Genomic DNA, 14,091 nt, shown 5'->3' on the forward strand with positions numbered 1-14,091 from the left:
CCAATTTAAAAGTAAATAAAGGTGATTTTATCATTAAATTGACCTATTTGTGTTGTGTGTCATATCTAACACAATTCGTCAAAGTGGAGATAAATATCGATACATTTAGTTTTACATTTTTTAACAAGTTTGATGGTTCCTTCAAGTCACTCGACTTTACTTCTCTGATAGTATCGTACACAAAATGAAATCGTATTTTGTATTAAAACATCACCATCACTGCCACCACAAAGTTAAAACGGTATGATGTGAAATTGACTTCATTGTTATATTTGAAAGACCAAGCTAGCACTATTCAGATTGGAAAACGTTAAACTTTTCATTTTTTTTTTATAAATAAATGATTAAAATTAAGAGTAGAAAGACAACAAAGACAACAACGCTTATAAAAAAAAATAAGTAATTGGTTTCATGGACTAAATGATTTAAAAACATGCCTCGAAAGGCTGTATAGTCAATTTGAAAGTTAAGCGCAACAAACACTTTGTGTATGTTATTAGGGATAAGCATGCTTCGGAAATTTCTGTAAAATGTTAAGGTCACTTTCACTTTCTCAAGCTTTAAATCAACTTTGTATGTGAAGTGTTTCTAATTTTCATTTAAGATCGTGTTCATTAATAATAAAACTGGTTTTGACTCAATTTATATCTATACGATAACTGATGATAAAATCAATATGAATATTCATCAGTTTGTGTTACATATATCCTACAATACCACCCTTGTTTTGAAATATAGCTAAGTAATTCGAAAGGTCTTATTCGATTTGAAATGACTGTTACTGATTTCATTCTCAGCATCAATTAAAATTCCAAGCTAATGATGGTGATCTCGATCCGAATTAAAGTAGTGTAGTCAATATAACATTTAATAATGTACATTATCTCCCGTAGATTAATATAACTAAGAGAAAAGTGGGTACCAGTTATTCATTTTTCGTTCGTTTTGCAGTTGGTAGCACGTGTACTCTTGGTCTTACTGCATGCTAGGCTAGCTATGTCAATGATTGTAAATCGGCTTCCTGGCCAAAGCAGTGCTATCAAAACTAAGACTTACCACGTCTAAAGTTACAGTTCCTATACCACAGGGTATACCACATTGTGCACGGACGATAGGTTTTTGGATGAGCATCTAATTCTTGTAGGCTCTCCACACTGTCTATATGGTCAAGTTGAGTCATGCACAACATCATTGATAGTTTGTGTGAATTTAAAAAAAAAACAATTACATTGAGCATACTTCTGAGGGTGTAATCTTTTTTTTTTTATTGTTCTTAATTTTATACTTAGAACAGACTGCTCATGTATACTTAGCTGTTGATACCTTTTTATGTACTTTATTTCGTTTAATTTCTATATTCTGTTATTCTACGCCAAAATAAGTGTTATGTAGCTTATTATATCCTCCACGAAACATCTATATTTTTTTGCTTTCATTTTGTTTGTTAAACCAATCTTGATTCCCAATTCCTAAATATTTGTAACTAAATAATTTTGTCTGTGACTCGTGTGTCTTTAAACTGGATAGATGTTTAAATCAAACAGTTGAAGGTGCAGTTAAAGGGTTCAGGTGATCGGAACTCCTCTTTATTTTTATTTTTATTATTTCTTTTTTTTGGGGGTTAATATCGTGCAAAATTTTGGCAAAGATTAACAAACAAAAGCCTGGAACCCTTTTTTTTCTGGAAACCCTTTAGACGCCCTTTTGTCAACATCTCTAGATCTGCCTCTGGTCTTTTAGGTTAATAAATATGTTAAAACTAGTGCAATGTTATTTGGCGTGGCCTCAGCGCTTATAGTCTGTATAGTTATAACCTGATTTTTCCATAGTCGAGGCATTGTCATATCCATAGATAATTAATTTCAAGCCAAGTTTTGCCTCGGCATACATATAAAGTTTCATAGAAATCATCTAGAAAATTATCGATAAGATATATGATAGCGAGTGTTATTAACAATGGGCATTACAGGATAAAAAAGATTTATGAAACTATTTTCATGTCTTATATGCGGAAAAATTAATCAGTAACCAGCGAGTAGAGTGTTAAAATATTCCCATAAAATCTTCATTCAATATCGTCTTAAGGATCTGTGCATGGAAAAAAAGTTCATGTGATTTTGGTTCCATTTAAATTGGAAGAAAACAATCAATAACGATCAATTTAAATGCTGCCACAAACAAAAGCTGGTCATCTGCCTGGGCCACCGTAGGGGCAGCAACAATTATTGTCTGTCCGATTCAGTCAGTCTACCCACCTAGAAATGGGTCCATGGATAAGTCAGTTGGTATTCTTAATGTTACCTTTGATCCACTAATTGCCGACAAGAAGCGTCAAGAAGCGACAAGAAATTGATTTAGCGACAAGAAGCGAATTTGGGTCAATGTCTACTGACATATTTATGTTTTGCTCGATGTCTGTTGATATATTTGGTACAATATCTACTGATATATTTGGTTCATGATCAGTGTCTACCGAAATATTAAGGTCTCTTTCTACCTGCGCGTTCATGCAGGACTCGCTGTCCGATTCAGTCAAGTCATTTTGTAACCGTTCTCCTCCATTTTTTGGAATGTGTTTAATGTGGCTTATATTGGATGGTTCGTTCATGGATTTCAGTGTGGTATCAAATATTGTAGGACAGACCAATTTAGAGTCTAAAGTGCTATTTAAAGGAGGAAATTCTTCCTCGCTGTCCATGCTTATGATAGATGTATCAGCACGTATTTTTACCAGTAGTATAAAATGGTCAGGTGTCCATGTCTTGCTGAATCCGAAGCAAGAACCAGTCCACATTAGAACCAAAGGTTCCTTTGCTTTTTCCTTTAGTGGATCAAAGGTAACATTAAGGATACTAACTGACTTATCCATGGGCCCATTTCTAGGTGGATAGACTGACTGAATCGGACAGACAATAAGTGTTGCTGCCCCTACGGTGGCCCAGGCAGATGACCAGCCTTTGTTTGTGGCAGCACTTTTACATGCCTGATCATATGTATTAGATACAAGTCTTATACCATCATATTTATAACTCTCATGTTTTGCTTTATTGGTTACAAGTTCAATGCATGTTAAAACCCTTAGCCGACTTACTAGGTTTTCATTGCCCGTAATATCAACCGACAGTGCATTAAAGAGACAATTGCCACTGCTAGAGACGTTGATAGGTTTTCTGTCAATGAAAGACATTTTGTGCTCATTCCGTATCTGTTTAGATACATTGTCTTCTACCAAAGAAGGTTGAGCTGAAGAAGTTAAGTCAGTCTCATTTACAATGCCTGTCAGGGCTTTGCCCTGCAATAAAACCTTTTCAACTTGCACTGCCTCCGTAAGCAAATTTCTACGTGCATATTTCTCTAACCGCATTAGAGAGAGGTCGTTATCAAAGGTGCCTTTTGTCTGACAACAGTTCGTACAGACGAAGTCTATACTTCTACATTGCGTTAAGATAGTGAACTGGTCTTTCTTTATTTTTTTACATTTATTGTGAAACAATGATTCAGATGATTCACAGTAAACACAAAGGTTTGTGCAATTTTTGCCACAATCTCCACAAGGAAGCTTTGCCATTTTGATTTCCTTGCCCAAGGTGAAAACCCTGTACCAAAGGGTTTGTAATACCGATGGTATTATACAACTGCACTCCCTTGCCCAAGGGGAACCCTGTTCCTAAGGGTTTGGACTAACACCGATGGTATTAATCTCACAAAGTTTTTATTCCCTTCCCCAAGGGGAAGCCCTTTTCTTGAGGGTATCTATTTATTAACACCGATGGTATTAATGTCAGTGTAACAAAGCCGTATGCAAATACGTAGAAAAGATTCTTACAAACGCACAGAGTTGTACTTTTGCAAGAACCTGAGTGACTGCTTTGGGTCGGTATTTATGTTAAAGATGAGTAAAAAGTTTGGCTTCTTCAGCTTGGATGTATTGAATGCATGTATAAGATGAGGTAAGTTTTGGCTTCAGTCAGCTTGGTAGAAAAATAAGTTCTGTACTAGTATCCCTTTGAACGTAAATGACTAACAAAACAACCACGCTTAGAATCATCAACAGTGTTTTTACTTTACGTAGTTTTCTTGTCTATGGCTTCATAAATTATGATGCTAAAAAACTTATTACGGCCAATATTATTTTTAATTTTTACATCAAAAGAATCAATGTGTTTGATTCTGATGGTTACAACAACAATTCTAGCTACCAAAACTCTTAATTTTGAGATCAAAGGGTGAGTGGCTTCTTTTAGGTAATTAATATCCTGACTACCTCAATTAACAATTTAACGACGCACATGCCGGGGAAAGCCCACGTGCCACCATAAGTCAGTGATTAACACCAGTCTAATTAAAATTAGCCCCTCCGATTTTTATTTGTTTCGCCTCCGGTGATTAACACCTTGTTGACTGGTACGTGGATGAATGTCAAACTTAATTAATCCGATTGGTGGTATACGCAAATATACAAATCTATCGGAATTTAGAATGATCTTGCATCCAGACATATCTGCATTCTTTAAGAATGATTTCAAATATTTTTTAAAAATAAAAATAGCATATAACGTCAAAGAAATAGATAAAATATATCTTGATCTTTTGATAAAAACATTGCATTTTTAAACTCAAATCTTTGTAAATTACGTTATTTTTCACCTTTTTCATCAATTTATTTCATTATTTAATTTTAAAATGTCATTTAAAATGATGTATTTGATTAATATTAGTTTCTCGAAATTTTAAACCTTATATGACAAATTTTTACCAAGTATTAATGTGTATTATTGTCTCTGTTTTTATCAACTTCGCACGTAACAATTTTTTTAAAAATATAACCAGGGATTTATAACTTCTTTCAATTATTTCTATTTTTCATCTTTCCATAATTCAGACAGCAAATAAATATAGGCTCTCTCCTCTTGACGGTATTTTATAGTTAGTTTCTTGTCGGTAAATCAAACTTTTTGTCGCTTCTTGCCGGTAAATCTATTTCTTGTCGCTTCTTGACTCTTCTTAGTGAGACCGTTTCCTTCGTTTATGTTGGATTTTTACCGATCTCCATCAATGAAAAAAGTAGAATATCATTTAACTTGTGTTTGCGTCTATGTATAGCTACTTTCACTTAAATTATCATTTTTAAAACATTTTTATGCGTATGTAAGTTGAAATTTCGCCTGGTTTTCATTCCGTTCTCACTTAAGTTGTGGTTATAAAGAAACCGGGTACAGTATTGCTTGAGGTTGTCACCTTCTGGCAGGCTATTTTCTGAGTTGGTGCCATTTGGAGGAACGGAATTCCAACCTCTTACTTTGTTGGGGCAATTGACTACAAATAACCTATTTACTCGCCTAACTCCAACAACGTTAGAGATTGCCAGCCAACCTCTACATCTAGAATTGGATTTATTTAGTAAGTACCTTGCACCGTATAATGTGTACTATTCATTTTCCAACCCACGAATTTATTTCAAAGTATGTGGTAAATACTTAGATTCTCATTAAGAAAACAATTTAACTTTGAAGATAAATTCAACCTTCATATTAGACCATATAAGTTGTTAGATTGTTGTGGACTCACATTGGACGAGATGAAAAGGTACGACTTGTCCTATATATTGTATTCTGTGTTGTTGCAGTCTCTGATATTTTCATTCCCCAATTCAAACTGGCGACCGCGCCTGCAACTTTATTGAAAAATAGATGTTTACTGTTCATTAACATCGAAATTTGCTGAATTTGCAAATACTTCTCACATTGAGGTAAATTGTTTTAACCCCAAACAAAGTTCGGAAAGTAAACATTTTGTAGTATAAAGTATATTCAGAACAAAGGAAGCAATTATTTATACTCCAATTCAGACTGGGTGTTTTGCACAGAATATCCCATAATTTGTCTCAGAACGACATTTTCACACTAGTAGAACAATACAATATAAATTTAGGCATAATTGTTCTTTCATTCAATATGAAAATAATGAAAAAATATTACGTCTAAAAATGCCTGAAAGAAAAGGTGTAATAACACTAATATGATGGATAGCAGGTCAGTCCGCCTCCATACTTTTCTATCCCCAGGTTTTTCCCTCCCCAAGTTGTTCCGTCCCCTCCAATAATTATATTGTATAAATTAATGTGCATAAAATTTAGTGTCATATACCTAATTGTTTTCTACAGCCAATTTTATTTATGACTACGATCATCACACTTTCAAGGTAGTATCTAAATTGAAGAAACTATAAGGTTTTGTATATTTATTCAGAAATAAAGATATGGTTTGCAGGCTGTTTCATTTACACATGTATACGTTCACAGATCCGTTCACAGAAACGTTCACAGATACATTCACAGAAACGTTCGAAGAAATCTTGATTAAAAACAAGTAAATGGAAAACATTAATCTTTTAATGATTAGAAAATGACTTAAATTCACTTATCACTTTTCATTTTGTAATGTAAAATTACTGTAAACTTAACCCAGTTTGGTCTTATACTAATGATTTAATATTACTTTATTAACTATAATCTTTTTGTTTTTAAATTGTAAAATTTAAGAAAATGCATATAAAAAAGGATAAGATAATATTTTTTTTCAATATTAATATGTACATGTTTGCCTAGTATTTTAATTGTATGAATTCCTAATCCATAATGCTTCAAGTTTATGATTGGGGGCAGATTGACTTTTAAAAAGGAGACCAATCGACATGAAATCATATGATGCAGGTATAACCTGTAAGACGAGGAAATTTAAATGTAATATAGACATTTTTTAAAGAATGGTCATAACTGTTACAGTTTAATGTCAACTTGGTTTTTATATATATTTCTTCATATCTTTATAAAACTTAAGGTATCAGCTATAAACATTTTGTTTTTGCTCAAGATATGAAACTAGTAAGATCTTTACTCCACATAAGTGGTTGCCAACCAGGATTTTAAAACACATATTTATGTTATCCATTTAAGTAGTAACCAGTATACCTTCCTCAGGTCAACTTCCTGTCAGACTGAAATAAGGCTCTTAGTGCTTCAAAGGTCAAAGATTTCTTCTCTGATAAGCCCCATTGCTTTCTATGTTAAATTCAGTCATTTTTAAGGTCACTAACTTTTTTAAAGTTTCTTCAAATGAACTTAAAGAACTTTAATAGGTTTTACTACATATATCAGGGTATTACACTAACTACATTTATTATGTGGTCAATAGAGATGAAACAAATAGTCCGCAGACTGTATTAATGGTTCTGCTGTTAGATCTTATGAAAAATAGGCAAAATTTAGATACCCCATAAGTGTACCATGAGAATTTGTCAAGTAGTCCTCTCCAAAATTAGTGTTCTGCTGGACTACTGTTAGTGTCAATCCCTGTATATAAACATATATACACATATTAAGGGGACCTTTTAAAGACACTCACAGAAAAATTGCAGCATACATGTACATGTACATGTACCTTTAATGGCTTCTAAGAAAAAATAATGAAGTGAAAGTATACAGGTACTAAAAATACTACTTTTGTTTTGGTAATTAGAGAAATTAAAGGGCTGAAAATCTAGGCTTTAATAAATTATTCTCTACATCTATATGATGAGCTTTCAGATGATACCAAGTTTGCATATACTGGCTAAGACAAAAAAAAAAAACACTGCATATGCCATACATCTTAGGAACTTCGTCGTCACTGTCTGTTGTCATCGTTGTTTACAATTTTTCAAAACTCTTCTCCTCTGACACTACTTGACCAATTGGAACCAAACTTGGTATGAATGTTCCTTGGGGTATCCTGCATAGAACAGATTTGGGAATTTTTGATCCGCTGAAGAACATGGCCACTGTTACTAAAAATAGAACATATGGGTCAGACAGTAGTTTTTCACATATACCTCCAACCATTAGGTTAAGCCAAATTCTGACAGGATAAAAGTGTTTAGCATAATGAGATCTATCTGTGGTCAAATTTTCATTTCGATCTGTTAAGCCATGTTGGAGTTATTGCCCTTTTTCGACTTTTTTTTTGCGATTTTTGATATTATTTCTTTTAAAAATCTTCTTCTTTGACACTACTTGACTAATTTACCGCTGTTACTAAAAATAGAACATAGGGGTCAGACAGTAGTTTTTCACATATATCTCCAAAACCATTGGGTTTAGTGAAATTTTTTCATTAGCTGAAATGATCCTTATTATTAGGACTACAAAAGTATTCAGGGATAAAAGTTGTCAGACAACTCCTTGTAAGAGTTCTTGTCCTTGAAAAGGGAAAAATGAGGTTTTTTTTTTTTGTTTGTTTGGTTTTTTTTTGTACAGTTTTCAGCCAATATTTTGAAAACTATGATAGATAGAAACTTTCAATAGCTGAAATGATCCTTATGATAAGTCCTTCCAAAGTCTTCTTGAGTCAAAATAGTTGGACAACTTCTTGTTAAATTTATTGCCCTTGAAAGGCAAAATTCAACCAGGTGAACGATTCAGGCTCGTGGGAGCCTCTTGTATGTAAACTGGTAAATTTATATACACTTGTACGTTGTACATGTATTGTGTAGTTTTTAGCTCACCTGATCTAAGCTTGTGTGAGCTATTGATCGATTATTGGGGTTTCACACCCGAGCAGCAATATTTCAGCTATATTCAGGTGATGAACATGAAATGGATGATAATATAAACATGAAATGATGATGATGATGATGAAATGAAAGAAAGGTATGGGATACAAGGATAATAGGGTCGTCAAATTTTGATTGCCACTACAAAAAGGGGGAGATGGGTAGGGTCAGGCAATTTAGCCTCCTGTGGCAGAGTGCAAAGGTTCGTACTCCTATCGAAGCAGGGTACTTTTACATGCGAGGAACGTGGCACCTTTCCCAACACGGTGCACCACTATGGTTTACGGTCAGGTTTTCGGTATTATAGCCTGACAACCCCAGCATGTAGCATACCAGGGGTACCCCATTCCACCACTTGGGGCATACAACCCAGTTGCACTGTCGGCAGAGTGCCTTAGCCCCCGGCTAGGGTTCTGAGTACTATTTAGTCGCCTTTTATGACAAGCTTAGTGCTGCTGTCGGCCTATTCTTTTGACACCCGGACCTGCATGGGGCGTGTGAGCTGTTGTCATCACTTAGTGTCCATCATCATTCAGTTGTTGTCTGTTGACTTTTTCAAACATCTTTTGATCTGAAAGTACTGGGTAGATTGTAACCAAACTTTCTTGAATGTTCCTTAGGATATATTTAACAATCCATGTATGGGGATTTTTTTTATCTTGCAAAAAGCATGGCCCCCATTACTAAAAATACAAATGTTGACCATAAAGGACAAATTAAAAATTTTTGGAAAAAACTCATAAAAAATGGGTTGATATGTTTTAAGAAAACTTATATGCTATCTATTGATTATATGATTCCTATGACAATAGTACAATAGGGTCAAGAGTCTAATTTTGAGCTCATGCTTTAGAAGGCTTAAAGACTTTATTGACCAGATGAGCATTTCAGGCTCTGTAGAGCCTCTAGTTTACATAATATATTTTTTTTTATTACAGGTATCTAAGTACAATGTTTGCTAACCAGAATTTCCTCTGACCCCAAACCTCCTTTTTTTATTTTTGTTATTGATGTTGGGTTGGGGGTCAGAACAATGTACATGTACAAATGTACTATACAAATAGTTGGAGTTTCCGTGGTACTACTGAATACTGTATTTCAAAAGCTTCTAACAACTTTCCTGTTGAAATTGTGCTTATCACACCCACCTAGTTTTATACCAGATTCATTTTTCTATATGATACCATATTCACTACAAAAAATCATTTTTTAAATTTTAATTAATTTACATTATGTGAGAAATCCTGTTTTGTTGATATTTTGCATGGTTTACATGTGGAATTTCGTGAGGTGAGAGACATAGGGGGGCAGCTTGTTACTTTTTGCACAGAGCGGTAACAAACAAGTTATTTTCACCCAGATTTGTAAAAATTCTATCCATTCCATTCCAAATGTAACATGCTCTTTCCAAACTTTTTTTCACATGTAAATGGTTCAAAATGTCAATAAAACAGGCTTTCTCAGGTAAATTGGTACATGTACCTACCTTATATTTAAAGCATATTTTTCAGAAAGACAATGACTGACGACAAAAATATCTTTACCTTCAAAGATGAGAGACCCCAGCTTTGTCCTGTGTTAGAGTACACCACAGACCTTCAGAAAAGTCAAGTTCCTCTGGTTATAGACAATGGTTAGTTCTAAGACTGTGTTTTAAGTAAGGATTCATTCTATCATTCTTGTTATAAAATAAATATTTGTAGTGCAGTTTGACAATTATTGCAGAATTGAACAGAACTACTTTCAATTTAAGGAGGTAGACCTAGGGTAAGGGGCACTACTTTTAAAAATCATTAGAACGTTTGTATTCAGCATTTTACATCAATCTTATGTAACCATCTAATTAACTTGGATTCAATTTATTCTGCTTCAAACGAAAGCTTGAGAGGCTTTAGTGAAATTGAAGATGATATAAACATATCACTGATTTCATGCGTTATGTCCCTTACCTTAGGTCTACCTCCTTAAATCTCACATTTATTTTTAGTAAACTCTTGCAGCAATACACTGAATTTGTTTTCATACCCTGTAGACTATCTACTACCTTACTGTCATGCTTTTTATTAAGTATTAAATTTTAACTATCTTCTAGGAACATACCAGTGCAGAGCAGGTTGGGCTACTCATGATAAACCACAGTTAACCTTTAAAAACATCACCGCTAGACCAAAAAACAAGAAAGTGTGTCAGGTACATTTATGCTTGTAGATCTACTGGTGTCAATTGTCCATATGAGTAATTTATTGAAACATGTACATGTGTACAATGTACATTGTACATGTATATACATGTAGGATTTACATGATCTGAGTTAGTTTGTTTTGTCATAAAGAGAAGGAGTGACTTTTTTGTTTATTTATAAAAAAGAAATTATTTCTCATTAATGTACAAAGTTATCTTTGTTTCATATCTCGTTAACTTTGATTTATTTTTCAACCAAAAACAATTTGATTTTATAATCTGATATTGTATACTTTCCTTTACAGGAAACTGATATACAGATTGGAAATGAAATAAATACAGGAGAAATGGCTAAATGGTTATTGAAGTCTCAGTTTGACAGAGATATTGTTACACAGTATGACGTTCAGGTAGGTTGACAGAGATATTGTCACACAGTATGATGTACAGGTAGGTTGACAGAGATATCGTCACACAGTATGACGTACAGGTAAGTTGATAGAGATATCATTACACAGTATGATGTACAGGTAGGTCGGAATATAGGGATGTATTTTCATGTACATGTTGAAAAATCTTTACATGTACAAAAAAATAAGCATTAAGGTAGATCATACCTAATATTTCTAGTAGATAAATTTTGCTAGTTTTTTCTGAAAGTTGACTTTGAAAGAACATTCTTCAGAATTTATATAAAGACATAGGCCACCTTTCTTGATTTCAAGATATTTGAGACTCAATTTTTATATGATTCTGTGGAAAATATCACTATTTCATAAACTATAAAAAAAAAAACTGGCAGATAGAATTTCTTTTAAATTTATATAATGAACACTTAACTGATATCCTTTAATATTTCAAAAATAAAATTTGGGGTCACCATACTTTTTGTCTTATAATATTCAAAAAACTAAATTTCCCATTACATTTCTATTGACCTTTCCCCGCCAATTATCTCAGCTTAAAAGAGGTATGATCTACCTTAATAAGTAAAATGAGTTAGACACAGCCTTCAACTGAGCATCACACTTATTAATTTTTCTTATCTTTCTTTAGTCATTAGAAAAGGGATTATAGTTGAAAGGGGCAAGATGGGATAGATAAATGATTGTCCACTTAAAAAAAATAATAATAAATTGTACCAGATCAACATACTGTAAATATTTTAAAAAAATTTGTTCCTGTTTCATGAACTGCATATTTTCATTTTAAATCTATTTTAAGCTACTATTACTTTGAATTCTCTTCCCTGATTGATCATTTCTGCAAACCTATCTGATATCTACTCTGGTTGGCCTGACATATATCATTAGCCTCGCATGTGATGCTAGGTATTAAATTCATTTTTCAATAACCCTATTCATTGCAAGAGGCCCAGTAGAGGTTCAGGTAGCTCTAAAGCACATGCATTTTACTGTGGATGAAATTTGGTTTGATGGTATTCATTTTTGTGAGTTTTGGTTGAAAGACAAATTTGTGAGTTTCAAACAAAATGTTAATTTTGTGTTTAATAAATTAGAGGTTTAATCCATAAATTGAGAACTTCATTAACTAATGAAAGTTTTGCATACCACAAAAATATACCCACAAAAATAAGTATTTACAAGCACGGTAGCATTCTGAATATACACACATTACTTGGGGCATTGCCATTATTTAGTTCTATGGCAAGATTAATATGACATAGCATCTAAAGAAATTCTTAAAATAAGGAAAAGTTATGTGACAAAGCATATTTGTTGTCAGAATGGTCAAACATATTTCTTTTATTACAGGAACAAATCTTAGACTATATATTTTCTCACATGGGTATCAATACAGAGGGATATGTGAACCATCCCATTGTATTAACTGAGGCTGTGTGTAATCCTAACTACTGTAGACAGCGTGAGTATCATCATTTTGCCTTTAATGGATCATTTATAGTAAAGGCAACCCATGCAAGACAAGATCACATGCTATCATCTTTTCTTATTAAATAATTCAGTCAAGACAATATGTGAGTTTGTATTGTAATGTCACAATGACAGTTGTGGGAAATGAAAGAGATTTTCTCCATTGACTATTGGTTGATTGCATATATAATGAAGCATTTTACAGAAGAAATAGGAACCTTCATCAATGCCGAATAAAACTCTGGAGATTTTGAACACTGGTGAAAGAAATTCATTGTTCTTCTCTGCACTTCACTTGTGCAAAAGATAAATTTCTGAAGACTTGTATAAGAAATCTAAGATCTTCAGTAGTGACTGATGTAAGAACCTTTCGTTCTGTTTTATAAATCTTGATTATAAATTCAATTTCAGTACACTACTTAAAAAATTCTTGTTTTTTCTTCCTTGGTGTACATTTTTTACTTCTTTTTGTGTGTTACATGTTTTTGCCACATTTTCATCTATACCAGGTAAGTAATAGAAGCAAAATATGAAGCTTATGATTTATTACATGCTATATCAACACTATGAGTCATGTTTTTATAAGTTGTATATCACATTCCACATTTAAAATGGTCAATAATAAGATGGAGTGGCCTTGAATTATTTCATTATTTCTGTGTAGGAATTTCCTTGATCACAAGACAGTCTTTCTGAAGGTTTGTCCGACCATCAGATATCACCGGTAAAAATGTTGCGGGAATGGTTAAAAAATCTGGACTGGAAGTCCGAAAAATTTCTGATATTAGTTATTCTTGATTAAGGTCAAAATGGATGGTAAAACTTGGTTTGGTCCTGAAAATAGTATGTTGTCACAGGACTGAATGTCCTGAAAAAAATGAACCTTTGGAAAAACTGACAAGATCAACTTTCTTTTACTAACTTTACATTTTTAAATCAGATGTTGAATCTGTTATGACTTGCTATTATACTCAATTTAAAAAAAAGTAAAAGAACTTTGTCTATTGATGCCTAGTCTACCAAAACTAAGAGTTTAATACAATGATTTATTTGCTTATCATTCAAGAGATGTCTGAGTTACTGTTTGAATGTTACAATGTACCACAAGTGAGTTATGGTATTGATGCTATGTTCAGTCTATACGCCAATAATGATAAACTAGGTAAGTGTAATACATGTAAGCTACTTTCAAGAAATATAAAACAGATTTTTGGTAGTAAATGTTTCTGAACTCTCATGTTTTGGATGAACATTTAAACTAAACCTTCCATGTTCATGAAAAGTAATACAGAAATGTTTAAGTGCAGTTCAAAGTTCAACTAATTCAGTTTTTAGGAATTGTTACTTAAGTGATTGCTGAATGTTACCTGAACAGTCAATAATGTAACATAAACAATTCAGTGATTCTGGTGTAACTAGCGTGCCT

General features: G+C 33.1%; 1 protein-coding gene across 3 annotated transcripts in view; it reads left to right on the forward strand.

The window, feature by feature from the left end:
• The first annotated feature begins 5,609 nt into the window (after positions 1-5,609).
• The window catches only part of LOC148603239 (actin-related protein 5-like), a 35,541-nt gene continuing 27,059 nt past the window's right edge, over positions 5,610-14,091 (forward strand). The window contains exons 1-7 of one of the 3 annotated variants that reach the window (XM_088551944.1): positions 5,630-5,749; positions 6,249-6,368; positions 10,101-10,222; positions 10,682-10,779; positions 11,076-11,180; positions 12,546-12,657; positions 13,732-13,827. In XM_088551944.1, the coding sequence (XP_088408070.1) occupies positions 6,259-6,368; positions 10,101-10,222; positions 10,682-10,779; positions 11,076-11,180; positions 12,546-12,657; positions 13,732-13,827 (643 nt within the window). In that variant the 5' untranslated portion in view covers positions 5,630-5,749; positions 6,249-6,258. Of the gene's footprint in view, positions 5,750-6,248; positions 6,369-10,100; positions 10,223-10,681; positions 10,780-11,075; positions 11,181-12,545; positions 12,658-13,731; positions 13,828-14,091 lie in introns of all 3 variants that reach the window. The other 2 variants (XM_088551947.1, XM_088551946.1) reach the window with 2 other exon arrangements.

Source organism: Perna viridis, chromosome 11 (genome assembly GCF_037379345.1).
Source record: "Perna viridis isolate PV_CMFRI_1.1 ecotype Kerala chromosome 11, ASM3737934v1, whole genome shotgun sequence".
Lineage (NCBI taxonomy): Eukaryota > Metazoa > Mollusca > Bivalvia > Mytilida > Mytilidae > Perna > Perna viridis.